General features: G+C 34.1%; 1 protein-coding gene across 1 annotated transcript; it reads left to right on the forward strand.

Moving 5' to 3' along the window:
* Positions 1–1,949: 1,949 nt before the first annotated feature.
* Positions 1,950–13,160, forward strand: LOC109038970 (ubiquitin-conjugating enzyme E2 S). The gene is made up of 4 exons (XM_072306532.1): positions 1,950–2,116; positions 3,557–3,747; positions 4,507–4,635; positions 6,187–13,160. Exons 1-4 carry the CDS (start codon positions 2,023–2,025, stop codon positions 6,322–6,324), a joined length of 552 nt encoding a protein of 183 aa, XP_072162633.1. The 5' UTR covers positions 1,950–2,022; the 3' UTR covers positions 6,325–13,160.
* The last annotated feature ends 261 nt before the right edge of the window (positions 13,161–13,421 follow it).

Consider the following 13,421-nt stretch of genomic DNA (forward strand, 5'->3'; position numbering starts at 1 on the left):
TTTTTTTTTATTTTTTTATTTTTTTTTTTTTTTTTTTTTTTTTTTTTTTTTTTTTTTTTTTTTTTTTTTTTTTTTTTTTTTTTTTTTTTTTTTTTTTTTTTTTTTTTTTTTTTTTTTTTTTTTTTTTTTTTTTTTTATTTTTTTTTTTTTTTTTTTTTTTTTTTTTTTTTTTTTTTTTTTTTTTTTTTTTTTTTTTTTTTTTTTATTTTTTTTTTTTTTTTTTTTTTTTTTTTTTTTTTTTTTTTTTTTTTTTTTTTTTTTTTTTTTTTTTTTTTTTTTTTTTTTTTTTTTTTTTTTTTTTTTTTTTTTTTTTTTTTTTTTATTTTTTTTTTTTTTTATTTTTTTTTTTTTTTTTTTTTTTTTTTTTTTTTTTTTTTTTTTTTTTTTTTTTTTATTTTTTTTTTTTTTTTTTTTTTTTTTTTTTTTTTTTATTTTTTTTTTTTTTTTTTTTTTTTTTTTTTTTATTTTTTTTTTTTTTTTTTTTTTTTTTTTTTTTTTCATTATGACCCTATGTACTCTATGGGTCAAGTCAACTGTTCTGCAAAGAATCAGGCTTCCACTATAGTTTGATGCAGGTGATATCATCGAAACAAATAATATCTGCAACCTCATGACGTTCAGTCTGGAGAGTCGGAACCTTAGTTTTGCGTCTTAACAAACTGAGCCTGTAGCGACCAGCGGATAGCGAAGCTGAAAATTGACCGACAATTTCACTTTCAATCAGCACAGTTGTACGTATTTATGGGAAATCAAACTATGTGGTAGTGGGAAGATGGGGTGTGCTCGCTTGTGCTCGGGCCCTAAGAATGAATGGGACTTTAGAAGTGCCAGTGACGTCAGCGGTGAGGACGGACTATGAGGAGGTGCGACACGAGTGACGACAACCAGATCATCAGTCTGTAACTCATGAGCCCTGTCCACAAGACTCTTGTGCGGCTGCCCACGGCTCACGAGTTAGCGCCCAGTTCCTTTTGATTTAATGTCAAATCCTGCTTTTCCATTTTCTCAAAAGGAACTACATCCACTGACCACATTGTTTCTTATCCAGCTTCCAAGGGTACACCCCATCTTTCCACTTCTACATAGTTTCTTTTAGCATAAATACGTCCAGTTATAGAATGTTCAGTCCATTTTACTTACCAGCTCTTTTATGAGTAGCCTATTAGACTCTAACCAGCTTTTAAGGCTCCTCTACTCAATCTTATAGTCATTTTGAAGGGGTTAGTCTATTAAATTAATCTCCTAATGAGGCTTAACATACTTTCATGCTTGTTAACTTTTTAATAAAAATCTAATCTAGACTTAAATTTTGTTTCTGTGCGGGAAGTCTCTGGACTTCAAGGTAAATACTGCCCATTTTTCAAGTGAGAATCAATTTTGTAGGCATTATTACCATTTATCTAGGACATCTGGAGTACCTACTTGAGTCATTACACAGAGTTAGCCATCTCTTTAATGAAAGTACAAAATACTGACATTTTTTTACCAAGATTTGTCCTATGAATTTCGTCAAGGCCTTGAGTCAGGCTTTATTGTAGCTCATTAGCCTTTCATATCACCACTAACAACCATCATTTAGAAAGGTTATATTCTTGTTGGATTTCTAGTGTTTCGGAAAGCTAAGGAATATGTGGCGACCTAGAAAAGTCCGAGAATTTTGCTCATCAGCACAGCAACTTTAGCTGTTGGCATTAGAGATAGCATGAACAACTTCCATGTGCCTTTTTCCTTGGTTTGAATTTCTAGAAGCAGAAATTTTGTCCTACGGCAAAATTTTTTTTACCTAATTAAATGAGGAAAAAAAAATCTAAACGAATGATTTTCTCAACAAAGGTCAGAAAAAGTCTGAGAATTTGGACATTTTAGAGTTGGGTGAAGAAAACAAATCAGGGAATAAGGAAATCATAAAAGCTCCACGAACCTTTATTATTCCTTTCGTATATTATTCAATTTGACTTTTTATTTCTTTTGCAGAATGTTGAAAATCTATCCCCTCAAATAATTCGACAGATAGCAAAAGAAATGCATGATCTGGCCCATGATCCCCCAGAAGGTATAAAAGTGACCCTAAATGAACAAGATGTCACTGATATTCAAGCTTGTATCGAAGGTCCAGGTAAATATTTTCCTATTTTTAATCATACAGAAATTTGTTTAACAGGGGTATGCATTCAATCACATTTTTTCATCAATTAACCTGCTTATAAATGAGGTGAAACCCAGATTACGTCTGTTTGTTGGGACCAGACTCACATTGGATGTGATAAAAAAAATCATGGTTAAAGCAAGGTCCCAAAACTTAAAGAGCTACTCTTATATCAATAAGCACAATTATGGAACGCTCTAAAATAACTGCACCCATTCATGCATTCAATACCTATTTATTCATTTCCTGCTCATTTCTGGAAAGATAACTTCTTTCTGTGTTGAAAGCAGTACTTATATTATTGCGGTACAACATTGTAAGAGTATCAGTCGGAAGCGAAAGACAGAATAAGACATCTTGATCATTACGTGCATTCTTGCCAAGACAATTCAGAAAGTGTCAAAGTTTGCATGCTACTAGTAAGCATGGTCACTTCAATCAAGACTGGAATCACTAAAATGGTCACTTTCCCCTTCTAAATGAAGAATACAATTATGGGAGCCCTGTAATCGAAAGTTGAAAACTCTCTCCTCCATTTAAATCCTTTGAAATGAATCGACTCTTTGTAAGACAGCCTGCCTCAATTTATATCTATATTGGTTGCTTTTGATGAACATTTTTGTTAATCTAGAAAACCTAAGGTTGCCATCTTCCAAGAATTTCCACTGGAAATCAGAGGCTTTAAACAGAATTCAGGCACCTCAAAATTCATGCACTAGTTCACTGTTGCCTCCCCCTACTTGCAGGAAGAACTGACCTATTGGCAATCAGATGGGAATCCTGTACCTGTAGGGTAAAGAACTGCAGGTTCTAAAGGGTGGGGGGGGGGGGGAGCCCATGTCTGAGGCCATCCAGCATGCATTGCTCCCCTCCCATCTGGCAATCCTGATTGGTTTATCTTGATCCAGCAGGCTGATTGTTGAAATTGATAGACAAAGTAATAGGCAACAAAGTAGACATAGGGAGTATAAAGCGATCCTGTTAGTTGAAATGAGTGTTTCCTTTAGACTGAGGGGCAAATGATGAACTAACCTTAGGGGCTCTTGTGGGTTGCTGTTAATTAGTCTATAACGCACCTCCTTTGTCTATTGCAACCACATGCTTCCACCAATAGGATTTCTTTTGTCTTTTCTGGTCTATAGCTTTTTCTATCAATTTTAATAATTGGCCTGCTGGTGGGCGTAAGTACAGTGGTTGTTGTAATAGCGTTTTATTCTTGCTGATGAAGCAAAAGAAAAGAGGAAAATGAAATATTTCATGCCCTATCTTAAGTACAACTTTATAATTTAAGTTGAATGTTATCATCAAGAAATGCCCTTTCATTGTGAGTGACATGGTCAGAACTGAGTATATTTGAATCTGTACAAAATTTTAATGATTTTATCGATTAATCTTCATTTCGAATTTCAGCGGATACCCCATATGCTGGTGGAGTTTTTAGAGTCAAATTATCTCTAGGCAAAGATTTTCCTCAGGCTCCTCCCAAGGCTTTCTTTCTCACAAAAATTTTTCATCCAAACGTTGCAATTAATGGAGAAATTTGTGTCAACACTTTGAAACGAGATTGGAAACCTGACCTTGGAATCAAACACATTCTTTTGGTAAGTTTGTAGCTCCTTTTCAGAATTGTATGGGTTAAGGCAAGTCTCTTCCGTTTTGCATCTATACACAGTTCGAAAAGTAGGGAAATATGTCTGGTATTTTAATGCAGAATGGTTCACGCTTACAGCTGTTGGCCAATGCTGAAGATTCTAATTTTTTTCAGAGGGTTTAGGGAGGGAGAGAGAGAGAAAAGATGAAAAGTGAAGTTCGAATAGAAAAATCATTAGCAGTAGCAGCTGATTAATTATTCATTAGGAGCCTTTAACTTTTTTACAACCACATTTTCTCTCGGTAATATTTCATTTTAGCAACATCAATTTCGTAGAGAAGTCTTGATCTATGTTCAAAACCCAAAGGCGCCTAACACGCCTAAGAAATTGATCATGGCGCCTAAAAAATGAAGGCTCTGCGCCAAAGTGGCCCCCAAAAGTCCTCCCCCCTCAAAAAATCCTAATTTTACCATTTGGTGGTATTTTGAAATTTCGACGCATGGTACTGTATTCTGAATTTTCACTAAATGCGCCTGATACGTAGGCAAAAAGTCAATTCGGCCCCTAACAAATCTTCAATGGCCCCTAAAAATCAAGCTTGATGCCTGAAACTCGAAGGTGAGTTTCGAACACCAGTCTTGGTGCTTGACCCAACAACAAAATCGAGTCCCTCTTCTGAGTTTTTGTCATGTTTCCAATCTAACCATGTATCTTTATCTCTGACCCATTTTTTTTTTTCAAATTTAATTTTGGTGTTTCGTTTTTCAGACTGTCAAATGTCTATTAATTGTTCCAAATGCAGAGAGTGCACTAAATGAGGAGGCAGGCAAATTACTTTTAGAACACTATGAAGACTACTCTCAAAGAGCCAAAATGATGACGGAAATACATGCATTGGTAAGAAGCACTTCTTCTCTGATTTCAATACCAGTATGTCATGAAACGTTCCTGAAACTTATCAAGTGGAGTCAACCGTCCATAGCAAAAATGGCTTTAATACATTAAAAAATTTTCAATTTTCTTCCTGACAAAATATTCCATTTTATTTTTTCACAGTAGCAATCTACTATTTGATCTTTAAATTTTCAAAACAATTATTCCGTCCATTGAGAACTCAAATTGAAGAAAAAAAATGAAGTGATCAGATTATCTTGTATTGAATTACAGGGTGTCTCGCATCAGGATTTTCCTGATTCTATCAGGATTTGAGGTCAATCAGGATTTAATCCCGATTTCATCAGCATTTGAGGAAAATTCTGTCGTAAAATCAGGGTTTGAGAAAAGTCGGGCATCCTCTTATTATCCGTTAATTGTCCGTCATTCGTCCATTAATTTTTCTCTGCAAAAAATCAGGATTTGTAAAAATTATGAAATCAGGACTCAGCAGTAAGAAATCAGGATTCCCCAAAAGGAAATAAAACTAGACACCCTTGATTATTTAGTTTGAATAAAATTCTAAGTTTTACAATGGTACTATTATTCATCTTTTAGACGACAGATGTTATCATTTGTGATACAAAGGGCTGCTTTTGCATTATATCATACACTAGGGGGAGGGAAGTCCTGTAAAGGTCTGGTGTGAGGTATCTTTGCTCTGCATCACGTATGCCAGATAAAGGGTGTCCCAGAAAATCCCGAACTGATACTGTGATTTCAGAATTAAGATAGCTGTTGATCTGATTTTGGTCTTGTTTTAAAGCTAAAGTCTTGTCCACATGAGCGCGGTTTGCGGAACTTATTCGACAAACTGATCAGTTTGCCAAAACTTGTTCCATAAGATGAGGGATGCTGTCCATACAAGTTCATCTGAACTGGAACTTTTTGTGTTTGATGATGGGAGTTTGGAAGGTTTTGCGAGGAAGCTGTTTTATGCAAAATTAGAAGTTCCTTAAAACTGAATATTAACAAAACACTAATTATATAGATTAGCTGCTAATTCCAAAGAGTTGTGTTGGGAATACACATGCATTCATTGACAGAAACATCAATTTAACAGCCAATTCGAAAGATTAAATAAATTTGTATTTAAAGTAATTTGCTTCATTAGTTTCTCCACTTGGGTATTCCCAACTGAAGTGGCTCTTGCATAAATCACCTACATCCATCTTTTCACTTTTGAGTTTTTCTATTTATAATATTCTTCGGGGGCAGATGTAACTACGAAAAAGACTCATTTCAGGATGTAAGTAATCCCAGAACGGATCTTTAAACCTCGTAGATGGTTGTATTTTAACTTGAAAAATATTGACGTTTTATAGACAGTAAATAATCCATAAAGCATAATCGGAAAAATGGGCATTACTTAGCGGTTTTTGCACAAGCCAATTCAATTGATGATGCATAATCTGCACTTGTTACTCTTTATGAATCGTTGTTGACCACTGAGACAAAATTGTGAGCACTTTTAGACTTATTTGTTTTTTATCTATTCTGTTCTTCAAATTTCAGTCCACCAAAGTTCCAAAAATGGGCTTGGAAACATCTACCTCCGACGGACCTCTAGCGAAGAAGCATGCAGGTCTTAAAGTTCCGGCAGATAAGAAAAAAATCCTGAAAGACAAAAAGAGGACTCTTAAACGGTTATGAAATCTTTTCGCCAGTTTTAATTTTTTATTTTAAGTCAAATTTTCTCTTATGAAGTGAAAAAAAAATCAGATTTATGTGTACCCATGCTCATACTTCCTCTACATGAAAGATTACTGACCTATCGTGTGTTTTTTATCAGGTTTCCCCCTTTGATATTTCAATATCCACAGTGAAACTGTTTTAGTCATGAATCAAAAAGACTATACCAATATCTGATTCATTATAATTGGGGTTTGACCTTTCACAATTATTAATTTTGTAATGGGCCATTAGATAAGACCTGAACTAGAAAAAATGTCATACGTTTTCTCTTCATGATCTTAAGTAGAAAAAAATTCAAATAATGGGAAGTTGAAAAATCAACCCCTGAACGAAATATTAACAAGTATTTTTAACACAGACCAAATAGGAGGTAGACAATACGAATGACCAAAGCAAGTGAAACGTAGGTATGCCCCAGAACTTGGCTTGCGGCTCCCGCCACTAAATTTGAATTTCAACAACTAGTCTTGGCCAAAAACAAATATGACAGTCTCCTTGAAAAAAATGAACAAAGAGCCTCCTCACTGAAAAAAGCAAATGAATTTTCATTCTTAAATGCACTTGCACTGAATTTGTTCATTTTTATTATCAGCAGCAGACAGACGGTCACATTTGTTTTCGGGCAAGAGTACAAAGTCGTTAAAATTGAAATTGCTACAGTTCTTGAAGCGAGAGCCGAAAGCGAAGTTCTGGCTTCAAAAATCGAGAAGAGCATACCTATGTTTCACTTACATTGACAAATGACATCGTTTGTATTTTGTCCCTTTAATCAATGTTAATTGTAAATATGTAATTAGATTTTGTCTAGGAGTTGATTTCCAGCCTTCGTATTCTTTGATTGATTCTCCTCATGAAATTAAGGAGAGATAACATTGCAGTGCAGTACTTTACCTTAATTCCTACCTTGTCTAGTGGTCCATTATTCACTTTATGAGGGACTTCAGCTCCCCGTGAACGATTCATCCCCACTAACAGTCATAAGATGTATTAGAGCTATTTTCAGCGACAGCCTTAAGTAAAAATTAAGTCTAATGACTCTAAGGTTTTTTCAGAATATTAACTCTTCCCGCTTTAGATTCTTACGACAATATTATTCTGTTGAAAATCCAACATCATCATCGTGAAATTAAAAAAAGATTACATTTATGAACAAGCTGTTTTTCACGAGTCTTTTGCCCATGATTTCTCTGAAAAGAATTGAGGTTTATTGTCAACAGGTGCGGGATTTGCCTCGATAAAATTTTTCTTTCCATCATGTAAAGCTCATACCATAATCATAACAATCTTGAAATAGAAGCGAATTGTAAATTCATTTTCTAGTCTTGCTATTAAAAAAAAGGGAAAATAAGAATCATTCAACATCACTCAAATGTCTTATTGTAATAGTTTTTAGATAGTTCAATTACACTAAGTATTTCTTTCTCCAGTGTTTTGAAACAGATGTAAGTTAAGTCAATGCATGAATAGGTTTAGTGTCGAGCTCTTGATGTTTGGGAGCAACAATTTTTCATTCGCTCTAACCCACGTCTTACTGCTCCTAGGGTAAAAAATGTTTACATTTTTTTCTTAATTTTTGTGCAGCACAGTTTCAAGTTGCAGTTCTTTTGCAAATTATTATTCATCGAAAAATTTTGCTCTTAACAAACTTATCAATTTTCTGATCAATTTTTTTTCATATTGAGCTGTGTCATAGCCTGTCGTTCATTTTTAATGAGCTTCATTGTAGATTTCAGAGGAAAAAATAAAATATTGTCTGTCAATGAAGAAGGCTGAAAACTGCCTAGAGTGACTACTACCTCGGGAGGAATCAATTCGGAGAAAGTTAGATTCAACCATGCACCAACTCATTTGAGTGAATCGTAGTAACTAGGTAATTTTGTAAAAAGTACTTTGAAGGCAAGGCCCGAAATCGCACTAACTATCCTGAAGGAGATGCATTAATTTTCTACTGTATGTTAAAGGCAAAACAGGTTAAATAAGAGACATATATATTATCCTATGCTCCAAATTTACAAATTTTTACTTTTAGTTTGATGACTGATGCAGAGTTTCTGGTATATACCTCACTCCTAAAGGTTCGCTATGTTTTGACCTTCATACATTTGAAACTGCTTTTATATCGTCATTTTAGACAAAGAGCTTTCACACAAATCACAATCCTGGACTCATATTCAGTCATATATCCAAGATTTGTACCATCAACAATATTCTGAACGATGATTTGAACAGAGTTCTCCCAAACTTTTGATCCTCTTCATACGAGCTGCTCTCTGTTACATATGTGCCTGTGAATTCATGTTTATGTTTGCAACAACAACCTTTTTGTCGAAAATTGGAACCCTTGAATTTCAATCAAAGGAATGGCCAAGCTAACTCTTAGCACAAGAGATCTTAAAGACTTTTCATGAATGCTCTATGGTTAGTGTTAACCTGAAGTTCCCAAATTAGCTATCCACACCTATCTTTCTCTCTTGAATCACTAATAACGCTGAAATTTCCATTTCATCTTTATTAGTTGTTATCCATTGTTGTCAGTTTTAACTCAGGCCAAACTATTCTATGTAACTTTGCTGTGGTGGCGGAATATTTTGATTTACATTTTAATGCTTACATTGGCTCAATTCATGCAGTCAATGTGTGTACCTTGACCTTTGAATCAACAATCAGCCATTCTGAAAATCTTTTAAGCTTTCTTAAAAGACGCATATGAAAATTCACAACTCAAGTATTATGTGACTATAATTTATTGACTAGGATTCTTTCGTTTTAATATGTTAGCAATGGAGAATTTGCACGCAATTTTTTTATTGCTTCATCTGAAAGTGCCTAATGAGCTGAGTTCGCAATATTTTTCATAATTTTTTTCTGACATGGGAAATTGGAGAAAAATTGATTTAAAAGTGAGAAAATGCGCCGCCTTGTGACGTCATCTGGCGGCATTTTCCATTTAAACACATGTATTTTAGCAGAATCGGTTATTTTGTCATATCTCCTCTAATAATCGCTCAATTTATGAATCAAGGGTATCTTCGTGTTCAGTTCACTCAGAGGATTCCACTTAAACAGGAAATTCATCAAATTTCAGACCCTTGCAAATTCTCCATTGTGGCAACGACTGGTGTCTGACGGCATTCTAAATTTATGGATGATGTCCAGCACCAGCAACCAACAGTTTAATATCAAATTGTAAGGAGATAATAATTTTTTCCGCAAGTTTTGATCTCAAAGCTCTCAGGAATCCAGTTCTAGTTTAAAATGTCTTGTAATATCTGGCTCAGTTCCAAAAAAGAGTAGGATCGTGGTATAAGGATTGTGGGGTGCTGGTGCCTGATGGTATGTCTGTCACATGGTCATGCTTCGTGGAAAGATCCAAATGACAGTAATTGACTGCAGACTCAGCTTTACTGAGAGGCTTAACGCAAGATAGTGACTTCTACACAAGTGGCATCGTGCTTTTCAATAAATTCATTGATTTGTCGTTTATCCTAGATAAAAAGATTGAATATCAGGTTGTTTGCGACGAAGACCTTAATAATAGATTTTTACCTTAGGTTGAAATGGAGAAGCATCGATTTTCTATAATTCATGCCTCGCCACTGTTCTGCACCTGTTTTCAAACTTCACTGCATAAATGTATCTTAATCTCTTTTTCTTTAAAGAAACAAATTCAATTTTGTAACAGCTGTCAGTCTTTTCTCTGTTTCAATAAGCACTAAACCAGATTTTGAGCTTGGCTAATCTTCTCATCATCAGTTATGACCAATGATTTGTTTAAGAGTACTTATTCGGTGAAACTTCAGGTCTTCGTTTTTCCAAAGAGTGAGGCCAGCTTGTAAAATTACTGCACCACTAAATTTTCAATCCATTAGTTCATAGGTCTTCGAATTTCTCACTATGTTAGCTGCCTCAGATGGAGTTCATGCCAGGAAAAGGGTCATACTGAAACCAAAATGAAAATAGCTGATCTCTATCCGTGCATGGGTTTACACTGTACACATTGTATTATATTTATTACTGTAAAATTTTAACGATATTGTGGAAGGAAGTTGATGTAGTGAAACCAAAAATTTGCGGAAGTTTTCCAGCTTCCTGGGGTCAAATTCATAATCACGTTATGATAAAAAGAAAATTGAAGGATGTCCTTGGCTTTAATCAGTTCTTTACGATTGCTTTCTCTGGGAATCTTATAAACAGTTCAAAATTAATTGTATTATGTATTTACTTGCACGCAGACTTGATTTTTCACGAGTTGCTTGGCGCAACATCTGATGAAAAAGCAAGTCTGCAAGCGAGTATTAACGTTAGTTTTGAAATTTAATGTTCTTGTACTGTTGATGTTGATGCGACATATTAACATTTTGCGGTCTGTGGTAAACCTTCTTGTGAGGCGGCAGTTGCATTGCTGCCTAAATCCTCTACTGGCACTTTGAGAAGGTAGCAATTTCAGCCTTATTTAAATTTTAAAATCAAATTTATTCTTTTGTTTAAATTTTAGCTTCAATTTCTAATCAATTACTAGAAGAAAGTCCATAGATTAATCTCTTTTAATAATCGTCAGTAGATAAACTGTATTGTGACATTTGTTACAAACTTCCTCTAATTTAAACTGCCTGAACCTGTGAGACCACCCTTTCAGGATATTATATCTAAATATTTGATTCACTTCTAAAGGCTCAATAACTGTTGATTTACGGATCCTCATGATGTCATGTTGGTTGCTTTCAAAAAGTTCTAGAATGCAAATTCTGTTTAAACGCTCAAACAGCAGCCATTTTGTGGGCTCAGATTGAGTTTTAAAAAGGACGAAAAATTTCTAACCTTGGCTCTTACATTAGTGGGGTTTGAATTACTACCGATCTTATTGGAGACTTTAAGTGATGAATGTTCCTGAGATAATGCTCGATCTTTCTTCAGTCCTGTAGGAATTTTATTATTATTCTTATTTGCCTGCTTATCTAGTAGGACTCTAGAAGAATCTTCTGGTATCAATTTGAGTGAAGCTATTTTGTTGTCCATTATCTTTAAATCAAAAATAACTGTAAGCGTCCTGGCAGTAAATCAAATTTTAAAACGCTTACTATAATATTAAAGGCACTTGAGCCTCCTCAATTTTTTTTAACTGAGGATGACTTTGACCCCAATTATAGAATTGTTGTATCCTGTGTCTCTAATTTTTTATTATTATTTTTATTCCCCCTCCTTTTTTGATTGCTTAATTTTTTTATTTTCTTGGATTTAGTCATATTCTGTATATAATAATGTGTCAATAATTGTAATTACTTTATCTTTTAATCTTTATCACTTGAATAATCTTCACTCTTTTTTCTGAGTCCCAGATTTTACTTTAGTTGAATTTGTAAATATTCTGATACATATTCCTTCTCTTATCCTCTCCTCTATGTTTCAAAGTTTCCTGTGTCGCTGTAATCTTTTATTTTCTCCCTCCATTGTAATTTACTCTTTTCAAAATCTTCACTTGCTGTTTTCTTTTTTTCACACGATGTGGTTTTTAGAATTGTGATTTTCATGTTATATGATTGTGCCCCTAAAATTATCCCAATTTTCTTAGACAGTGTGTGCCAATTTAAGCACATGTCATACATTTCGAAAAAATTTGTCATTGCAAACAAATATTTGCCCCTCTCAAATGGAATATTTACGATTGTTTTCTTTCTAATAACTGAAGCTTCATTAGAATTTTTCCCTCATCAAGTTTTCATGTATCATGTAACCCAAATTTTAGATTGAAATACTGTCTTATCAACAGACATCAAAACCGTACGTTTGCCTAGAAAATTGCCTTGGCGGAACCTCTTAGCACATGAAAGTTTCTCCCTCAAAATCTTTTTGGTGAAACAAGAATGAAGGGGAAGATCGTAGAGAATACCTTTTCCCCAGGCATCTGCTTAGTTTTGTATCAATAGTAACTGAATAAACTTTGTTAAGATTCATGTAAGTTCCTCCATTTAAAAATCCCATTTTCCCCCTCTAACAATTGAACCAATTTTCTTCTGAAGGTCCAAAGCACCAAAATCCAGGTCTCAAGAGAACCAGAAATAAAGTGTGCCAATCGGTGTGCATTCAACCTTCCGAGTCCAGTTCCAACAGGTATCCTGAAGGCATTAACATTTTCTTGACTCAAAAGATAAAGCACTGTTTCCCCTGTTTTTCTTGGAACTTGAATTTTGGTTACCGAGTCTTTAAGATAAATATTGGTCCAATTTTTCTTTTATTTGTTGGATTAATTCAATTAGAAGTGCTCCATGAAGAATAATTCTTGATTAAGCACCTCTGCATTTATATCTTTGCACTCTCATTGGTCCAGTGATATAAGGCCTTTCCCCAATATCTCCCCTTAATGAGGCATTCTCTGGTAAAAAGGGATGTGATAAGCCTTTCGAAGGTGCCAGGATTGTGCTACAGCAACATATCATTTGCAGCCGACTCTTCAAAAACTTTTTAAAAATATTTTTCTAAGTATTATTTGCGTCTTACAAATTTTTCTATGAGAATAATTCTAATAAGTGTAAATTCGATTTGCAATGAAGGACGTATGAGGTAGCATTATCCTGGCGGTACTGCAAGTTTTGCATCTCTTGTTACTGTCGAATGCGTTAAGTATGTATTTGTATGCATTTGTAAGGATTTATGTAAAGACTTGTTTCTTCTCACTCAGATGTTTAAAAATGTGTTATTTTCTAGCCTTAAATCTTGTATCTTTACCCGCCGCTGGAGCGACGAAATTTTAAAGCTTAAGTTTTTTCCAAAATTAATATAATTTATATTAAATTAAATCGTGCATTTTAATTTTTGTCCACACTTTCACAACTTAGTTTAATGAGCACAATTAAACAAATTCTTTCTTCAAAATTGCCTAGGGGAAATAAATCACTCTGTGGGAAGTCAGAAAATCAACTCCTCAACAAGGTATAAAAGTATACGCTTTACATTGATTAAATTGCAAAAATATAAATCATTGTTTGTATCGTCTAACTTCCATTTGACCTGTGCTGAAAGTACTTGATGATATCTTGCTCAGGGATTGATTTCCGAAT

The sequence above is a fragment of the Bemisia tabaci genome, chromosome 1 (genome assembly GCF_918797505.1).
Source record: "Bemisia tabaci chromosome 1, PGI_BMITA_v3".
In the NCBI taxonomy this organism is placed as follows: domain Eukaryota; kingdom Metazoa; phylum Arthropoda; class Insecta; order Hemiptera; family Aleyrodidae; genus Bemisia; species Bemisia tabaci.

Excerpts from the sequence above, each read along its gene's own strand:
- LOC109038970 (XM_072306532.1), top strand. The coding sequence starts at position 2,023 with ATGCATGATCTGGCCCATGATCCCCCAGAAGGTATAAAAGTGACCCTA. Across the intron at positions 3,748-4,506 it reads GAATCAAACACATTCTTTTG|ACTGTCAAATGTCTATTAAT; the intron begins GTAAGTTTGTAG and ends TTCGTTTTTCAG. Across the intron at positions 4,636-6,186 it reads TGACGGAAATACATGCATTG|TCCACCAAAGTTCCAAAAAT; the intron begins GTAAGAAGCACT and ends TTCAAATTTCAG.